The 17,770-nt window shown below is 36.3% G+C and overlaps 2 protein-coding genes across 3 annotated transcripts in view; one reads left to right on the plus strand and one right to left on the minus strand.

Moving 5' to 3' along the window:
* The window catches only part of LOC117786603 (protein javelin), a 33,803-nt gene extending 25,654 nt beyond the window's left edge, over positions 1 to 8,149 (plus strand). The window contains exons 4-8 of the mRNA XM_034624940.1: positions 459 to 2,313; positions 2,749 to 3,618; positions 4,104 to 5,066; positions 5,558 to 5,822; positions 6,969 to 8,149. Of these exons, the coding sequence (XP_034480831.1) occupies positions 459 to 2,313; positions 2,749 to 3,618; positions 4,104 to 5,066; positions 5,558 to 5,822; positions 6,969 to 7,879 (4,864 nt within the window). The 3' untranslated portion in view covers positions 7,880 to 8,149. The remainder of the gene's footprint in view (positions 1 to 458; positions 2,314 to 2,748; positions 3,619 to 4,103; positions 5,067 to 5,557; positions 5,823 to 6,968) is intronic.
* LOC117789033 (calcium uniporter protein, mitochondrial) overlaps positions 1 to 17,770 on the minus strand; it is a 66,676-nt gene that overhangs the window by 40,111 nt on the left and 8,795 nt on the right. For both annotated transcript variants that reach the window (XM_034628020.1, XM_034628021.1), the window contains exon 3: positions 10,117 to 10,201. In XM_034628020.1, the coding sequence (XP_034483911.1) occupies positions 10,117 to 10,201 (85 nt within the window). The remainder of the gene's footprint in view (positions 1 to 10,116; positions 10,202 to 17,770) is intronic.

The raw sequence follows: 17,770 nt of genomic DNA on the forward strand, positions 1-17,770 counted from the left end.
TATGACTGTTTGAAGTTTTTGAAAAAGTGTCAAGTGTCGTATAGAAAAATTGACAGTGAGGGAAAAAAAATCGAATTTTTTAAGCTATTAATATTTTGATGCAGAATCAATCTACAGGCAAAATAATGAACAAAATGATATTCCGCATGGAAATCGGTTCAGATTTGGCAAAGTTATGACAGTTTGAAATTTTTGAAAAATGACTATATTTCTCTTGATTGACTGACTGAGCTGCCGTTTTGATTGACTGACAAATCACTTGAATTGCGTGCATAGAACTGCTGTCAATGTCAATGCAATTACAGTGGCGTCAGTCAGTCAAGCAGTTGATAAACAAGGTTATAAAACTTGACTATACTTTGAGTTTGATCAGAAACCGACAAATGCAAAACAATAGCAACATTATACTCGTAATACCCCCTTTTTATGCCTCTCTCTTTGTCTTCTTCTCCGCTTAGACTGCAGCACAAACAGCCACAAAGTGAGCAACAAAGTGAGGAGGGAACAGAAGACGCACAAAGCAACACGAGCGGTGCAACAACTTGCGATTCGCATCAGCAGCAACAGTTGCTGAAGCAGCAGCAACAGCAGCAGCAACAGCAACAACCACAACAGCAACATCCACAACAACAACAGCAACATCGACAGCGACAACAACGCGATTCACGTGATTTTGATGTCTACTATGATAATTTAAAGCGCTTGGATGCCTTGGCCTTGGGATTGGGCTTGAGTGAGCAACTGCATCCGTGGCACAACGACAAAAGCGACTTGGAGAGCCTCAATTCGGACTATTTTAAGAACTCGCTGCATCAGCAACCACATCAGCAACCACATCCCCATCCCCATCACGTGGAGCAATTGCAGCCTTCCTCCCTCGAATTCGAGGCGCTGGAACAGGCGGTGACGTTGTTGAGTGAAAGACCGAGGATCTATCAATCCCGTAGACAGCAGCAGCAGCAACAGCGTTACCAACAACGCCACATTGATCTGGGTGTGGAATCCTGTCCAGAGCATAGTCAGAGCAGTGTTTTTCCCGAGACAACCACCAGCAATTCGGATGATCAGACGGATAGTCCTTCATTGTCGGAGCAGGAATACGATTTAACGCATATCGAAGAGATCTATCAGGGGGAGCAGCTGGAGGAGAGTTACGAGCTGATTAGTCTGACAACAACAACAACACGCACACGCTTCGAAAGCAGCGAGGAGGAGCAAGAGGAAGAGCAAGAAGCAGGAGTAAAGGAGCGAGAGCATAGCCAGCTGACCACGTCCACTGAAACCGATAGTGATGGCACTTTGAAGCGTGGACAGCTGGATAAATTAATTGCCTACGATTCGGTTTATTTATCCTCCGAGGACAGCTCCGAGTGCACCTTGATAGGCGAGAGTTGCGACTCCTTTCTGGAGAGCGTAGAGGGAGAAAGTCGCAGTCTGCTGCACATTTCCATAGAGGATACAATCTATGAGCCGCACAAGAAAGAGGAGAGCAGGCATAAGGAGGAGACACAGATCTTTACGCAAATACTGAAAATAGAAGGTGGCAGCAAACCACGTATCCTAAGTGTCGTCGAGAAGCGCAAACAGAAGCAGGAACAGGAACTAAAACAACAATCAGGAATAGGAGCAGGAGCAGGAGGAACAACTGCATCCACACCGGAACTAAAGCGTCAGGCGACAGATAGCTGCATTAACCACAAATCGAATCTTGTGGAGAATCAATATCATAGCTTGCCGGATGTCAACATTGGCGTGAGTCTCAAAGTCTGCGAGAACATTGACAAGGAACTGAGAACTTCCTACAATCTGCAGAGACAACAACAACGCAAGGAAACAAAGCAAAGACAGAAACCAGCTGGTGACCAGGTGGTAACCCGAGCAGAGACCTACGACTCCATACGGCGCTTTGGGCGAGCTCATCAAAAGGCGCGACAAAAGGAGTACGAGGAACGCGAGCGGCAGGAAAAGGAAACTGGGCAACTGGAGGAAGTCGAAAGGGAGAAGGAAAAGGAAAAACAAAAGGAAGCACTGCTGGAGACATTGCCAGCGCCCAGTCAAGTGGAGGTAGCGCAAAGGCAAGAGGAGGAGGAAGAGGAGGAAGAGGAAGAAGAGGAACCACTGCCACCACCACCACCGCCTTTGACAGAGGCAGAGGAGGAAGCGGAGGAGCATAAGAATAATCTGTGCGTGTCAATTTCACAGGCGGAACAAAACAAGGAAGCCACTGTCATTGAGGTGGCCAACTTTAGCAAGTTAATTGAGAGACGTGCACAGGAAATAAGACAGCGAAAGGAGCAGCTGGAGGAGGAGCAAGTGGGAGAGGAGCAAAAGTGGAAGAAGGAAGAGCGGTGGAGAGAGCAGGAGAGGTTGAGAGAGGAGGAAAGGTTAAAAGAAGAGGAGTGGTTGAGTAAGGAACAGCAAAGGAAGGAGGAGCAACAGCTAAGGGAGAAGACAAGGGAGCAGCTGAGGAAGGAGGAGAAAAATCTCTGGAAGGAGCAGAATTCAAGGGAACAACAGCAGCTGAGGAACCAGGAGCAGCTGAGGGAGCAGAATCAGCAGCAGAGGAAAGAGCAGAAGTCAAGGGAACAACAGCAAAGGCAGGAAGATAAGTCAAGGGAGCAACAGCTGAGAAAAGAAGAGCAACTGAAGAATCAGGAGCAGTTGTGGAGACAGGAGGAGAAGCCAAGGCAGCAGCTGTGGAATCAGCAGCAGTCAAAAGACCGACAGGAGCATTCAAATCCAAGGGAGCAACATCAAACGCCACCGCAATCCTTTCGCATTATAGTCACCGACGCACACAACAACATCATCCAAGCCGAGGCTATACAGGAGGAAACAACACACTCGGCTCCGACTGCCACTCCCACTCCCGCTCCCACTCCCACTCCAATCACAACCTCAATCACACACTTCAACTACAGTCCTGCAACCACAACCACAACTCCTCCACATTCCCAACGCTCACTGCGTCGCTCCAGCAGCTCGTCGAGTGGCAAGCCGGCTGAGAGACGTGTCCTCAGCACCGGAGCACCTATTTACAAGGCGCGACCCATTAAGGTATTAGCCAGCGATTCATTTGCAGCCAGACAGAAGATGTCACGTCCACAGATTCTGCATGTGGTGGACAGCAATGTCAGTGGTAGTACTCTAAGAAGACGCAGCAGCTCTAAAAGCATGGCCAGCACTGTAAGCAATGCAGCTGGCGAAATAGCTAGCGAATATCTGCAAAAAGTGGATGCCGTCAAATGTTATTGGAACAAGCTGGCAGGCAATGAACCCAGCAAGAAAGACACTGAAACCCAGCAAGAAACAAGTTCCCGTTTGCACTTTCAATTGGGTGATAAAGTCACTGAGAAAACTGCACAGATTTCCAATGACTTTAGCAGCATTATGCCACCTTCCATTGAGATTGTGGAACTTGGCGATGGTTGCAAGAAGGCGACAATTGTGAGTGCCGCACAGGATGATAATGATGATGATGACGATGATGAGGATGCGGCACAGTTTGATCATATACGCTACAAGGTGCTCAAGTCACAGCAGCTCATCAGGAGCAACATTATGACAGCCAGGAACAAGAAGGAGGCACAATTCGATGGACTTATACAGTATCTGCAGGTAGGAATATGCTAATATCGATATTAGATAGAATTTTAAGTTAAAGACTAGTCGGAAAGGCTATAGTCGAGATCCCGACCGTAGAATGCCCGTTACTTATTTCAATATATATAAAAGTACTTTATAAAAATTATCTAACAAAAACTACTGCATACTTTTGGGTGCTGGTATTGCCTTAATTATTAATAGCTTTGGTTAGCTATTACTGCCCTTTTAATCGCCCGATCTTGCTGCGATTAAGTGGAATAAGAGATAGTATAAGTAGATAACGTAAATTACCATAAAAACCGAATTATCTTGAAATGATCCTGAGATCCTTTTGTTCAAAATATATACCTTATGGGGTCGGAGTTGTCTTCTCTCTTTTACTTATTTTCTAAGCAACGGGTATAAAAAGAATACGATATTCAATGAGTTGTAATGATTATAAGATCAATGTTTTAATACTTAATTTCCTTTTTGTCAATATGCATTTCTATCCGCAGGATTACAGTTTCCAAGAGCTGCTGAGCAACAACAATGTGGTAATTGTGGAGCCGGTGAGGACAAAGATTGAGCGACCACTAACAGTGGGAATGGGAATGGGAGTCGGAGGAGTTGCGGCTTCTACAGTGACTGCTCCTAAGACTGTCAAGCAACAGGTCACAAATACAACTGCCAACAAAAAACCCAGACAACGTCAGATTGGAGGAGGTGGAGGAGCTGCAGCCAAGCGTCATTTCTTCTATCAACCCGTCAGAGTGAATCGGGAACTGTACGAGGATGAGTTGCCCGATCCGGATACGGTGCGCAATGTGCGTCGCTTTTTCGAGCAGCATGTGTTGCCCACTCCTGGACAGGGAATTCTGGTGCAATCCCAGCAGAAATTCGGTGGCTCCGCCTGCCAACTGAGTCCCAAGTCGAGGAGAGCACGTGGTTATCGTTATCTGACTATCGATACGAGCTATGGTGGCAACTCGAATGCATCCACTGCAACGGAGGAGCAGCCCAAGGGCATGGAATTGCTGGAGGAGCACAAGGTGAAGCACTGGGATAATGCCAGTCTATCGAGTGGCATTTCCAGCGGTGATTTATCCTCGCCCTGTGGCGAGTGTCACCAACAAGCCGAAACCATGTCCAAGGAGACGCCAGTGATGGCTTGCAAAGGTGTCCATGTGCTGGACGTGGTCAGAAGACACAATAGCAATGCGGCCAATGCCAAGGCCAGAGCCAAATTGGCCAGTCGACGCACCTGGTGTGTGGTAGGAGCAGGTGAAGTAGGAGGAGCAGGTGACTCACGCTATCGTCAGATCTATGAGCAGGCCAAACTTGAGATACAACAGGAGCAGGGTATTAATAATAATCATCATCATGATGGGCATCAACATGAGGATAACGATGACGACGATGATGATGATGATGACGATGATGTGGAAACGGACATGTGCGAATCCTATTATGTCAGCAATGTAAGTACACAGAGAGACAAATCGGAGCTTTCAAAAAAAAAAAAAAAAAAAAAAAGAAAAAATCAATATTTGACTCAATTTTTTTTTTTTTTTTTACGAGAAAACTTTAAATAATTTGTATAAAACAACAAATATAAGTGGTCTTAGTTCAGATAAATTTTAAACTTTTAACAGAAATTGCAAAAAAAAAAAAAAAATTTTGAGTTTCAAAAAAAGAAAGCCAGAAACAAATTAAACGGATGAATGAGAATGTTTTAGATTTTAATTTAATTGTTTTTTTTTTCATATTTATGATTGGAAAAAATAAGATTCAAATCAAAATAGGGAAATATTTTTGAATTATTGAAAACTACGAACGAACAATTTTTCTATAATAATTGTTTTTGTCAGTGTACAAAAAGCAGAAGCGGCTTTATGTCCCATTAAGGACTTTTCATGACAGAACATTAACTTGACCATTTGCCCCACTTCCCTTTTCCCCCCTTCCACAGGATGTCTTGGCCAAAATACGCGAATGCGGCTCTACAGTAACCTATTATGGCGGACGTGTACTGGAACCAGGGATGCCATTGCCAGGGCAGTCAAATCCGCAGCTGATGAATGGAAATGCGAACAATGCTGCCACACGCACTCGCTCACGTGTGCGTCAAATTGAGGCATGCAACGAGTGCTATGAACACGAACACGAACAACAACACCATCAACAACAACAACAACAACTGCAACTTTTGGAGGCACAACAGGATTCCTATCAAGGTGAGTGTCATCAACTTTAAGCCTAATCTAATTCCTTCTCAAACAGCCACTAACATATTTATAAATATTTAATTTTAAGGTTTTCGTTTCTTAATTGTTGTAGTTCTACTTAGTTTGATTTTAATATACTTTTTACAAGAATTTTACTTGCATTTGATGCATTAATTTTTAGGTAATAATTAAATAGTTAAGCCTTAATTAAATAAATGAAAAATTGTTACAGGGAAAGTTATATTTAATAACTAGTTAAATTCAATTGTTAATAATACATTTGGACATACGAATTAATATGTAGTATTTAATTTAATTCGTTTAGTTAATCAATTATAATCAAAGTTGTCCACTTTAATGGTTTATTATATTTGTTTATATTAAATAAGAAAATTAAATTACTTTAATTTACTAAAATTGAGTTTTATTTTTTAATGTAAACTGATTAATGTTACTAATTTAAATAGTTGCAAAATAAAAATGTTATTGACACTTTTTTAAGTAAATTAATTAATTGAAGGCAGCAAATTAAATCGAAAATGGCTTAATAAAACTGATGATAAAATTTGTTGAGGTACACTCATTAAAAATGACATCAATTACTGAGTATATGAAATGCGAAACACATCCATTTATATAATTTAATTTAATTAATAAAGTGATTGACAGTGGCTTACATTGTTATTAAATTTAAATCTTGCTGTTTTATGTGGAATATCTAAAAAATTGGCTGTTTCATATCAAAAACCTAATAAAGTAAATAAATTCTTTAAATTGCACAAATTAATGGTATTAATAATGAAAAATACCTGTCAAATTTAATGTAAATTTTAAGGAAAAATTGGCTGTTTAATAGGGAACACATATAGAATATCTGAAAAATTGGTTGTTTTATATTGAAAGCCCAAGTAATTAAATAAATTCTTAAGATTTATGAAAGAATATTGAAAAATACGAGTAAAATTTAATGTAAATTTGTAAAGTTGCTTCATATTGAAAACCTAAGTAATTAAATAAATTCTTAAGATTCATGAATAAATGATATTAATGATGAAAAATACGAGTAAAATTTAATGTAAATTTCAAGAAAAAACGGGCTGTTTAAAAGGGAATTTTTTTCTCAAGTATAAAAGGATATCATTGTCTTATTTGCAGGCATTAAATTCAAATTGGTCAAGTCGAACAGTTGCAGCAGTCGCTTGGAGTTGGCGGGTGCGGAAGAAGGAGACAACAGCAACAGCAACATGAACCACATGACAGAGACGGAAATGGTGCGTAAGATGGTCCATCATTTTGAGTGCAATCAGCCGACGGGAGATGGCAATCCAAGTGTGACCATTAACAGTCAGGGCAACGTGGGGAAGACAGCGACACAGGAGATTCTCGAGGCGACAGCTCGAAGACAAGTGACAGTAAATAATCACATAAATGTGATGCCTCAGGAGAGTGAGATGATGTTGATGATGCCACCAAATGGACAACAGGAGAAGGCAACAACAGCAACAGCAACAACAACTTATCACAGTCAGGCCATGAACATACGCCTTGAATTAAGTGCGTTGGGCGCTGCTGGGCGTGGCAGTGATAAGCCCAACAATAACAGCAAAGTATGTCGCAATCGAAATGTGGATTTGGCCTATACACTGGCCAAGAATCAGAAATTGCCCGTACCACACCAAGATGGCCAGGAGGAGGTACAAAAAGGCGTCAAGACTTGTCAGCCGGAAGTCATTGGACGTGAGCAAATCCTAGTGCCCATTGAGATTCATGAGTCCACGGTTCAACTGCCAAATCAGGAGCGTCGATTGAGCAATGCCAGCAGCAGTGCTTCTACAGTTGTGGACAAGACTGTGGTGCGGCATTATGTGGCAAATGATAAGAGTATCTACGAGCGACGCAAATACGATGAGATTGAGTTTGAAGAATTCGAGATATACGATCCAGCTAAAGAGCAACAACAACAGCAACAGCAACAGCAACAAGAGACAGAGGAGAGTGTCAACTCACTGGACAGACGACAGACAAACGATGAAAAACTCTACGATAGTCTCGACGATAGAATGTAAATCAATTCAAATGCAACCAAGCAACGACTTTTGGTTTTGGGGTAAACAATAAGTAAAAAAACTAAACTATAATAATACATATAAACTATATATTCATATTTACCAATAAGTTGCTTAGCTTTACTGGTAAAGCCAAAACAAAGAATTATCCAAATACTATATTATCTACATATATTATGAGCTCAATATTTTAATATATTTTTTGCTCCATTGTATTTTGTACATTTAAGTTAAACAACTAAATAAACAGACCATTTATTTAATGAGCTATAACAGCTGCGTGCATATTATTTATAATTTATTTATAAACTCAGAGTTGCACATGCTGCCAGTGTAGATATTTTTGTACCTGCTAATTATAGATGACATTGCAGTTGCAGCGGCTGTTTTAATTTTTTGAGTGGTTGGTGGGGCAAGGACTTAGCTAATTGCAGCCATAAATTACAAATTTAACAAGCTAATCAGCTAATATACAATTTATGCTAAATCCATTAGAATATAGACTTGTAAAACAATTGGAATTAAATTGGCGCCTAGAAGTAGGCAACAAAATACTAACCCAAATAATGGTCGAATAAAATAATGTTTTCTAAATGCACAAAATTTAAATGCAGAATGAATTAATAGGTCAAAGTTATGGATGTTTGAAATTGGTCAAATCTTTAAAAAAAAAACTTTACAAGTCAAAATTCTAGTCCAATTAAATTTTTTACGCTTGTAAAATTTTGATGCAGAATTAATTGAGAGGCCAAATAATGATGAAAATGATATTTCGCTTGAAAATCGGTCAAATTTTGGCAAAGTTATGCGATGTTGAAGTTTTCGAAAAAATGTCAAGGGGTAAGTATGGAAAAAATTCACAGTGATGACCAAAAAATTAAATTTTTTATGTTAGTAAAATTTTGATGCAGAATCAATTTAAAAGCCAAATAATGATGAAAATGATATTCCGCTTGAAAATCGGTCAAGTTTTGGCAAAGTTATGCGATTTTGAAGTTTTCGAAAAAAATGTCAAGGGGTAAGTATGGAAAAAATTCACAATGATGACCAAAAAATAAAATTTTTTAAGTTGGTAAGCTTTTGATGCAGATTCAATTTAGAGGCCAAATAATGATGAAAATGATATTCCGCTTGAAAATCGGTTAAGTTTTTCAAAAGTTATGACTGTTCGAAGTTAGTCTAAAATCTGACCTAGCATCTTAATTTTGACAATATTTTTTACCGAAGAATTAAACGTCTCAGAATCAAGTTTAACAAAATTTAAATTCGATTCCAAAAGGGATTTTTAGGTCAGGATTCTGGTTTCGGTTAAAAAAATGGTAATTTTTTGTTGTTTTCTATTTTTTTGTTTATTTATATAATAACAACTGTGGCTTTTTTAATCGATAAAATTTGGATTTTGCTGTCTCAATGTCTGAAATCAGACATCTCAACAGCAAAAGCCATATTTCATTAACTCTGACTGCACATTAATTTTGAATATATTATTATTTAATTAAATGTTTAATACTTGTTTCGCATTGTTGTCAATTTTGATGCCTTTGAATCTGATTTTGGTTTTTGTATTGCTTTGAAATTTCTTGACTTGCGTATTATTTTTTTTTGGCTACATCTTGCTAGCTTTTTCTTGAGTTGGTTTCTTCCATTTGAATACGTTCCATACAATTTTTTTCATTTCCTTTAGACTCTTGCTGCCAGATTCTGTTTGAAGCATGGGCATAGTTAAACGATAGTTGCCAATTAATTAAAATTACTTACTAGGTTTTTTCACTTTCCATTTTTTAATTTTATCAATTTTATTTTGCATTGCGATTTTGACGTCAGCTGCCCTAATTTCTCGATGGATTTTAGCTCGGACTTCTTCCAACTCTTGTTTCTTCTTGTAGGCCTCGTAATTTTTCATCATTACTTTGTGCTTGTAATTTTTCATAAAGTTTGCAGCTCTAATGGCCAAATCATCGCCGGGTCTATGTTTGTATTCCAAATCTTTAAAACGTTTCACTTTTGATTGGCACTCAGCACAATGTTCCCACACAACTTTAATCTCTTTCTCTTTATTATTCTTATTCTTTTTCACATTCTTATTTGAGCTGACCTCTGTAAAATTACGTGGAAATAGCTCAAATCATTTGTACCCGAAACTAATAAGGCTAACAAGCTCTCAGCTCTTGACTCCCAATCAATTTTCGTATTAAAGCCAAATATTTACAAAATAAATATTTAAGATATTCTCTTACCACTTGTTGGCGTTTCCTTTTTGTGCTTCTCCAGTTTTTTTTGCTCATCATCCGAGGAATTCGTAGACGAGGCAAAATTTCTGTGCTGTTAAGAATAAAGAAAGAGAAAGAGAGAGAGAGTGTAAGTATGAGTGAGTGAATGAGATGGTTAAGTTAACATTAATGACTCCATTTTGGCTTATTGATTGTGGCTTAAATTGGCTATAGATCTTTTGACTGCCAAAAACACTCGGCGGTAATATAACGTAAATATTTATATAAGCCTCCGACAACTCTAGAGGATTACATCAATCTGTGCGCGTGTGTGTGTCAGGCTGTCTGTCTGTCTGTCTGTCTGTCTGTCTGTCTGTCTGTCCGTCTGTCAGTCTTGCATGCTTCAACCGTTCCTAATTAAGTTAAAATGCTCCCCAGCGAAATCACGTGCTTCCCATAACGAAACAGCAAATGCCACAAAATGTGGCAACATCATGCGTTACCTACAGCAATATTAAATGATGATACGGCAGAGCATAGAACACATATAGAGCGAATAAATTGCTATAGAGCTAGACCTGAAATCCACCTCAACTCAACGCACGCTTTACGCCCACATTTCACGCCCACTTTTCTGCTCAACAACTTTTATATATTCGTAATTTTCTACCATTTTTTTTCCTTTAGTTTTTTATTATATTTGGCGGCCAACGTTGCGTATGAGCAATCGCACACGCACAACAACTGAAAAGTTTCCTGCTCTCATTTTCTTCTTTTTATTATTCGAATTCAGTTGGGAGAAAGGCAAAAATACAATCGAAACTCACAAACTGTTTACCTTGTCATTTTCCTCGTACTTCGACAAAGATGAACTCACAACTCCAGTTGGAAGCAGGGCAACAAAATGACGGCAAAATAAATTGTTATAAGAACTTATACGCTTGAGATTATGGTGCCTGTTTCGAATTTCAATTCAAATTTTATATAAAATTGCTTTAGACTACAGGTTAAATCGATAAAATTTGTTTTCAAGTAAAACTCAAAAAGTATCTTATTTCTTAATCAAATCGGCGTTGTAATTTTTAAATTGGAGTTTCTAGTTATTTGTTATTTACATTTATTTAATATGTGTAAATTTTATATTCATATGAATATTTATTATTTATTATTATTTTATTATTATTTTAGCTAACTTGAGGTCTGAATTTATATTCAATTTATTTTTAATTATTTATAATATTATTTATTAATAGTTTTATATATTTGTAATTGCTTTAAATAAATACTTTAAATGATACTCGGAACGCTGAAATTCAATTATCTACGTTGTATTTATTTATGTTGAAGTTTAGAAACATTTTTAAGCGCTCGTATTTATTTTTATTTTAATTGAATTTTATATTGAAATTTCTAAACGTAATTCAATAATATCGCTGGCATTTTTATTAAATTCAATGAATACATTTTATTTATTTTGCAATTCGCTTTCGTGAAACTAATACTACATTTTAACTTTTAAATTGCAATTTCTAACAATTTTAAACCATTTTCCACTCATTTATTTATTTATAAATTCTCCAACCGTCGACAAAAAAAAAGGCAATTGCATAATTTGATCTGAGCGTGCAGCTTTCTATCGTTACGTACATCTGTGTGTGTGTGTGTGTGTGTGTGTGTGTGAGTATCTGTGTTTACTGATTGGATTTTACGCTCAGCTTCAATCAAGCATTTCAATAATTCAACAAACTCGCAATTTTTCAAGGTCGCAAAGGGGCACGTGAGTAATTGAAATTTAAATAGCAAATAAATGAGAAATCGGTTGATTGAACAGCCCCTATAGTAAAAACCCTTTAGTTTACAGCCCCTTCCCAACCATATAAATCATAAATCATATTGCATATTTATTCCTTTTGTTGCTGCGGGAATTCGGATTTCTGAGTTGTGATTTGTGATTTCTGTTTGCACTTGAATTGTGAATAGAGGGAGGTAGAAGGAGAGTAAAAGAGAGGGCGAGAAATCAGACAAATTGACAGCTTTTTCTAGGGTCGCCATTGAGAAAATCGACAGTTTGACAAATGATAAAAGGTGCAAAAAAAAAACATAAAAACTAAATAAAAACCAAAACCAAAATTGCTAATAAAATGCAAGACTTGGCAAATTGAGTTGGCCAACAACTGTCGGCCAAGTTTTGAGCAGGGACATGAATTTAACAAGCTTCGACAACAGACAGTGAGCACCCAAAGAAGTAGGCCACAGATTTTTCAGTCTGGCCAAAATGGCAAAAGTTTTGTATTTATGATCAGCCCAAAAGTAAATTGAAATCACAATGATTCGCTGTTGTTTGTGTTGTTGTTGGCTCAGCTTATGGCTTTACATAAAAATGAGAATGAAAACAAAAAGGAAAATGTAATTTTTTAAATTACACCTGTCGCCACTTGGTTGCAAGTTAATTTGTGTTTGGGGGCAACTTTAAAGGGCAACAAAAGTCATCGCAAGTTATACATATTTCTCCACAGAGGCGTTGTTTTCTTTGAGCAATGCGACATGTTGCACGAATCGCTTCAACTACAACAACAACAATGTTGCCACACGCCACTAAAATGGCGAGGCAAACAGAACTCTCAGCCAAAATCCAACTCAACTCAATTCAACTGAGTTGCGCTGACAAAAGAGCTTCCAGTTGTGGCAGGAGCAAATAGACGGAGAAAGAATAAGGTAGAAGGGAGGGGGGAGCATAGCTCAAACTGCCTATTAGGAAGAAAGGGGAACAGGCAATGAGATACTGAGCTGCCAAGCAGCCTAGATAATAACAATAAACAGTGCAAGTGTAGTAAACGTGCCGGTTCATAGTTTCTAGGCACATCCTATTCCACAAATCTCTTTCGCCACAATTCAGTCAAAAGAAAAATAAAGCAAATAATGCATACTTTTAGACGCAAACTTTAGTTAAACTTAAATTATATATCTCTTACTCCATTGAAATTGCTATAAAATGAAACCTTCGAAAGCCAAACTTAAGACGCAATTTTTATATTGAAGCTAAACAAAAGCAGAGCTTAAAATAATTATAATTCTATTATATTTAAAAATCAAAAATATTGTAAATAGAATTTACAGAACTCCAATGAAATTAAAATAAAATTAATAAAAATTATAATAAAACTTGCGTTATTTTAATTTCACTATTTTATTCAGAATTAAATAATATAAAAAAGCTTCTCATAATTAAGTTTAGTATATTTTCTACTATACAGGTGTGTTCCAGAAATCTCTGAAGATTCCGAAACACCCAACAATTGCTTTTGGGTTGCTCTAGCGCTGTTATAATTTTGAAGAACACACCTGATAAACAGAGTTTTATTTACTATTAAAAAATTAGATATATTTAATGTACTTTAACTAAATTGCATCACAAAAAGCATTGCATACTTTTAGGCGCTGTGGTAAATTTCTGTTTTAAAACAAATTGTCAATCAGGGGTGTTCTAGAAAATGTAAACTAACCAAAAATTTAACAAAAAATATAACAGCATGCATACAAAATTTTAACTTGAAAAGCATGAAATATTGTGGAAATTTTGTAGATTTCATTATGTGGAATTGCTTCTGCTGTACAAATTGCAAACTAAAGAGCAGACCGAGAATAAACCCACACAATAATGTTTACAGTGCTTGCATTCTCATACCCTTTATTCTTCTTCTTCCCCTTCTTCTACGCTTTTTCTCTGTCGCTTTCTCGGTTTTGCTTTCATTGTCCTGACAGTGGGCAACAAGAGTCGCGTGTCAAGTGTCGCATGCTGAGAACTCAACCAAGCGAACCCTTTCATGCACTTATTGTTGTTGTTGTCGTTGTTGTTGCTGCCTTTGTTGCTGTTAAGGCTGTTAACGCTTTTGACTGACGCTGAATGTGTAATTAAGGTAAACAATCATATATATATACTCATAGCATATGAGATGATGAATGAAAAGAGAATGTTTGTGCAATTCCATCAACACATTTGCCAATAAATAGTAATTGAACTTTCAAGCTTGCTTTTTATGTGAAATAAAACAGACACAACATAAATAAAACAAGAAATTGCAATAAAAAATCTCACTCATTGTCCCCCTCTTTCTCCCCCTCTTTCTCGTCTCTCATTCTCCCTCATGTGCTCTAACGATTTATGCTTCTGACTAGATGATTCATGGCATTAGAATTTGAAACGAGATAAAAGAATCTAACCGCATTTTGCAATAAAAACAACAGTTGAAACTAGAGCTCAACAGCAATATTTATTTCGTATAGTATTTTATATACACAGAGACGAAGAAGCCCTGTCGATAAAATTCTATAAATAAAAAATTAAAACAAAACAAAAAAAAAAAAGAAAACTAATAAATTAGCCGTAAAACATTTATTTTATGCTTGTTATTTTTTGGCAAAAGAGTAAATAGAAATTTCTACGAAAAAATAAATATTTATATACGGGAAATGTGAGAGAGAGAGAGAGAGAGCAGGTAAACCAAAAGAAGAAGAATCGACAGAGCAAAAGATTAACTCAAAAAAAAATATATATATATATCAACGAAATGTTTTCGCACAAGTCAAAAGCAGATAAAAACGAAAAAAAAATAAGAAAAGCAGACAGACTAAAATTAGTATGCGGTATATGTATATCAGCACACACACACACACACACTCTAACACAAATAGACAGCAAAGTTGTCGAATAGATATTAATACAGAAAGAGAGAGAGGAAGAAACGTGTACTAGAAAATTAAATGGATTTCCGAGCACAAATCAAAAAGTAAGAAAGAAACATGAACAAGTGCAAAGCGTTTTCAACAATTTGTCGCGCAGTCATAATTCAAGTAAAAAACGATAAAAAAAATACAGTCAAATGTGGGTGGAAAAATCAAGGAAGGGGGAGGCTATATGTTTTACGGCTTATAAACATGGCCAACATTATGTTAGCCATCTGTAAAGAATCGCACACAAACTTTGGTTATCTTTATAAATTTGCCCACGCTCTATGTCGCTTTTGTTCTCTATCTCTCTGCTCCAGACTTTCTCTCTCTCTGTCTGCTCCCCTCTTTAGGCCCTTTTATTCAACGAGGTCTATAGATTATATGTTTTATGACCCATTTAGGTATGTTGACCCCAGAGTCGAAATGCACGTTGTGGGAATTATGCGTCGCATTTAGCTAAAACACATTTGAATTATTGTCTTAATGGGCAACGGGGCGTATGTGTACGAGCACACAAAACAACATTACGTATACGCAACGTAAACGCATGTTTATTGCCAATTTTCAAGTAGTTTACATGGCCAAGAGGCAAGTTATTTGCAAAGGTAACTAAAACAATTAATGTGTGGGAAACTGCTTAATTGAAAATGCAAGTTATAATTAAACTGTAATTAGAGACGAGACCTTCAGTTTTAAAAGGCATTTTATTTTAATCCATTTCATTCTCTGCCTGCGGCAAAAATGCCAATAGCAGTTAACAGCAGGAATATTTTAAAAATATAATAAATATACATAAAAAATAAATCCTTTTTTTTTTAAGAAATACAATTTAATTCTACTTTTTTGATTTGCATTAAAATTAAATAACATTATAATTTAAGCTTTTTTTAAAAGAATTGTTTTTTTTTTTTAAGGTTTATATTGTCTTACAGTGTTCTCAAACGTCCAACATTAAAACTGTAAAGTTAAACTACACTTAAATGCAGTTTACACTTAACACCTTATGCTAACTACTACACACAATTTTAAGACACTCTCGACGTAAATGAAAAGCAGTCGTAAAACAGAATTAAGCAATTACATAAAGTCTCATTAAACTACAGATAAACTGAAAACTTAACACAAAGACTGCCATCAATATGTGTTATTTCTCGCATGGGAATTCTCTATCAAAATAGATGTGATGAGAAAAGCAGCAAGAAAATATTTTTATATGCATAAAAAATTCACTTTACACACATTAAAGAAAATAGTGTGGAGAAAATGCGGGAAAAAAAAACAAGAAAATAGAAGCGACCGCAAAAGCCAGCTGCCAACGCCTTGAAAAATCTGCACAAAAAATATGTTCAGCTTTGTGCCCCAAAAAAAAAAGAAAAAGAAAAGAAAAGTGGCACTTACATATTGCCATATATCCTTTGCCAGCGATAAAGCCTGTCTGTGTGTGTGTGTGTGTGTGTGTGTGTTTGGCACGAAAACCTTGTCTAGAACATGTCTTTGTGCATCTTTGGGAGGCACGAGCGATTTTAATTTGCTTACAATTAGATAGAACACCATTAAGCAAACTCTGGACCTTGGGGGCTCAAAGAAGAATGTAGAAAGACGAAGAAAAGCCCAAGGACACGCCCTAAAAAAGTGGCAGCAGGGAGACAACGGCGCGTGATTATTAACAGCAGGCGATAAAAGTAGAAAAATAAAATATATAAAGAAAAGTGGAAAGGAAACGCGATATGTCCGTCGGTCTGTCAGTTAGCCTGCTTAGGCTAAGTGGCCCACAAGCTGTGCTGTCTACTAAAAAGGACATGCAAACGACATAATTCAGGAGCATTTGGGTAATAAACAAGCTGTGGACCCAAAAGTAGCATTAAACGAGCTGCAAAGCAACACAAATACCCTGCAATTTATAAGTAAAATAAAAAGAGAACGATAAAAGATAAATTTAAGTTAAATTATAGTTTTAAATTGCTTTTAAGTATATTAAAAAAAGACTTCAAGTAATTATAGTAAATTCAAAATTTAAATTTAGTTATAAAATCATAATTTTTTTTAAGATTTAGTTTAAAATATATTTTGTTAAAAATATCATTTATCGAAACAGAAATTAATAAAAAAAAAACTTGGAAATAAAAATTAAAGTTATACTTTTATTTGTACATTTTTTTTTATTAGATAGAGTTTTAGAAAATATAAATGAAAATTTTTTTATTATTAGAAGTTGACTAAAAGCAATTTAACAAAAGTAGGAAAGGATAATGTATGTTTTATCAAGGATTTTATTAATATTTTTGGTTTTAATTTTACAAAATCTTAACTGTTCTCCGGGATTCCTAGTATAATATTTCTAGAGATATTACAATCAAAAGAGCTCAAGAACTTTATCAGACATTAGTCTCTTACTATCAAGCCTCTTTCTATAGCTTTAATGCATTTCACTATCATAATTATCTTCCACTTGAAAACCAGTTTCCATGACAACAATTTCATTTCAGTTTCATGAGCTTTTCAGTTGAAGTGCATATTAAGTCTCAAGTGGAGTCCAAATTTTCCATATTTGAGATTGTGATAACGAAAAAAATCAAAACATTGTATATTTGTTTAAATATAAATTTTTACAAATATCACAGTTGAAAAATTTCCAACAAAAATTTGCATACTTTGAAAATAAATACTAAATAAATGCATACAACATATTTATGCTGTCAACAAGCCATTTAAATACCAAGATCACTTTTTGCCCTGTATCCTAATGCAATGAAAAATCAAAAGCAACGCCTGGACAATTTATGTAGCTCATTTTGTGGCAAGTTACTTTTTGGAGTGAAAAATTTGCATATAATAGGAGAATTTGCACTGTCGAAGGGATGTTGACACTTTTGGGATGTTGGCCAAGAAAATAAAGGGAGGTGAGTCTTAGACACGTTCTGAATTATTAACAGGCTTCTTATGCAGTTAACTT

This window comes from Drosophila innubila, assembly GCF_004354385.1.
Source record: "Drosophila innubila isolate TH190305 chromosome 3L unlocalized genomic scaffold, UK_Dinn_1.0 0_D_3L, whole genome shotgun sequence".
NCBI lineage: Eukaryota > Metazoa > Arthropoda > Insecta > Diptera > Drosophilidae > Drosophila > Drosophila innubila.